The 1,462-nt window shown below is 33.3% G+C and overlaps 1 protein-coding gene across 1 annotated transcript in view; it reads left to right on the top strand.

The window, feature by feature from the left end:
• LOC119587990 (spermatogenesis-defective protein 39 homolog) overlaps window positions 1-1,462 on the top strand; it is a 10,132-nt gene that overhangs the window by 5,313 nt on the left and 3,357 nt on the right. The window contains exons 6-7 of the mRNA XM_037936712.1: window positions 149-358; window positions 1,234-1,322. Of these exons, the coding sequence (XP_037792640.1) occupies window positions 149-358; window positions 1,234-1,322 (299 nt within the window). The remainder of the gene's footprint in view (window positions 1-148; window positions 359-1,233; window positions 1,323-1,462) is intronic.

The following is a 1,462-nucleotide window of genomic DNA, read 5'->3' as shown; positions in this document are numbered from 1 at the left end:
ACTTACTTGTGTACTATACCACACACAGTGACACTTACTGACTTATTTTTATTATGCTTTACCGTATATTGTTATATTATTTATCTTATATTGATATTGGACTTAATATGGCTTAATCTTCTGATTTTGTATTTCTTTTTCATTCCAGAACTCATATTCACGCTACAATTTGACACTTCCTCCTGATGACACCGTGAATCGTATTGTTCTGGGGCAGCCCTATTCCCTCGAGAGTTACCGTAGTCACGAGGACAAGTGTGCGTTGATAGATGTGGCTTTAAACACTATGGATGGAGGGGCAATCCTGGCCACTGTTCTGCACATGAAGAACACTGTTAAAAAGAACTTGTTTATTAAGGTTATTTACTAAGGTTATTTTTGAAAGTTCAATGATTTATGGATCTTCTTATTCTTTTGACTGTTTTAAATCTCTATTTTTTGTTAGCATAGTTTATTTGGTTATAATTAGTTACAGTATTATAGTTATGATGTCAGTTTAACCACTTGGTGTTAGGGGGTGTCTTATGGCATCATGATTAAATTTCACTGACTCTGAGTGATATCTGTTCATGTTATGAACCTTGGGGGCCTGGCTGTGAGCTGGATAATAACCTAAGTGTGGAGTAGTGTGCTTATGCATCCCAACTTTGTTAAATTATTTCCAGTATTTTACATGTGAAAGAGTTACTCAGGAAACACTGTATATTTTGGTTATTGTCAATATTTCTTATAATCTCTGCAAAATGCTATTTTGTGGTTTAAATGTTTTCAGCTCTTATCTTGAGAATCTGTAGAAAGATGCCTATAATAAGACATATGACATATATAGACAGTTCCAATTAGATGAGATGTTTCTCAGATTCTTTCAGAAAGAAAAGATACAGTGCAACTTGGCATTCCCATTGTGACTAGTAAGCCTTGTTTGAAATTTGACACTAAATTATGCATTTGAAAATTTTGCTTTGGAGACCTTTACATGAATTAAGAAACAGAAATGTATTTTGCCTGCTTGAATGGACCCTGAGGCAATAGTAGTTAATAACTTTGGTGAGGGGGGGGGGCAAATCAGGGATTTAGGAACAACAATCCTGAGATGCTTCTTATTAATCTTATATGATATTCTAGTAATTCTCTAATGTATTTTATCAATATAAATAGTATATAACATTGTAAAAGATGACATAGAAGTTAGATTTGTCTTTATGAAATTATTTCATATTTCCTATACTACAGGAAATGCAAACACGCTCCCATGCTGCACAAGTTTACGTCCATTACCTCAAACAGCGGCATAGTTTTGCTGAAGCTATTGACTTTTTGGGGTAATTATTTTGCTTTGTTTTAGAACATTTAGGTGATTGTAAACTGACTTTATCAATTTTAAGGTCATAAACTATTATAGCTTCTTGGTATTTACTACTTATGTGTATAGAATGATATTAAGAAGAGTGATCTGTTTTGC

Source organism: Penaeus monodon, chromosome 23, assembly GCF_015228065.2.
Source record: "Penaeus monodon isolate SGIC_2016 chromosome 23, NSTDA_Pmon_1, whole genome shotgun sequence".
In the NCBI taxonomy this organism is placed as follows: Eukaryota; Metazoa; Arthropoda; class Malacostraca; order Decapoda; family Penaeidae; genus Penaeus; species Penaeus monodon.
Note: the sequence above shows the minus strand (reverse complement) of the source record. Positions and strands in the feature narration are given on the sequence as shown.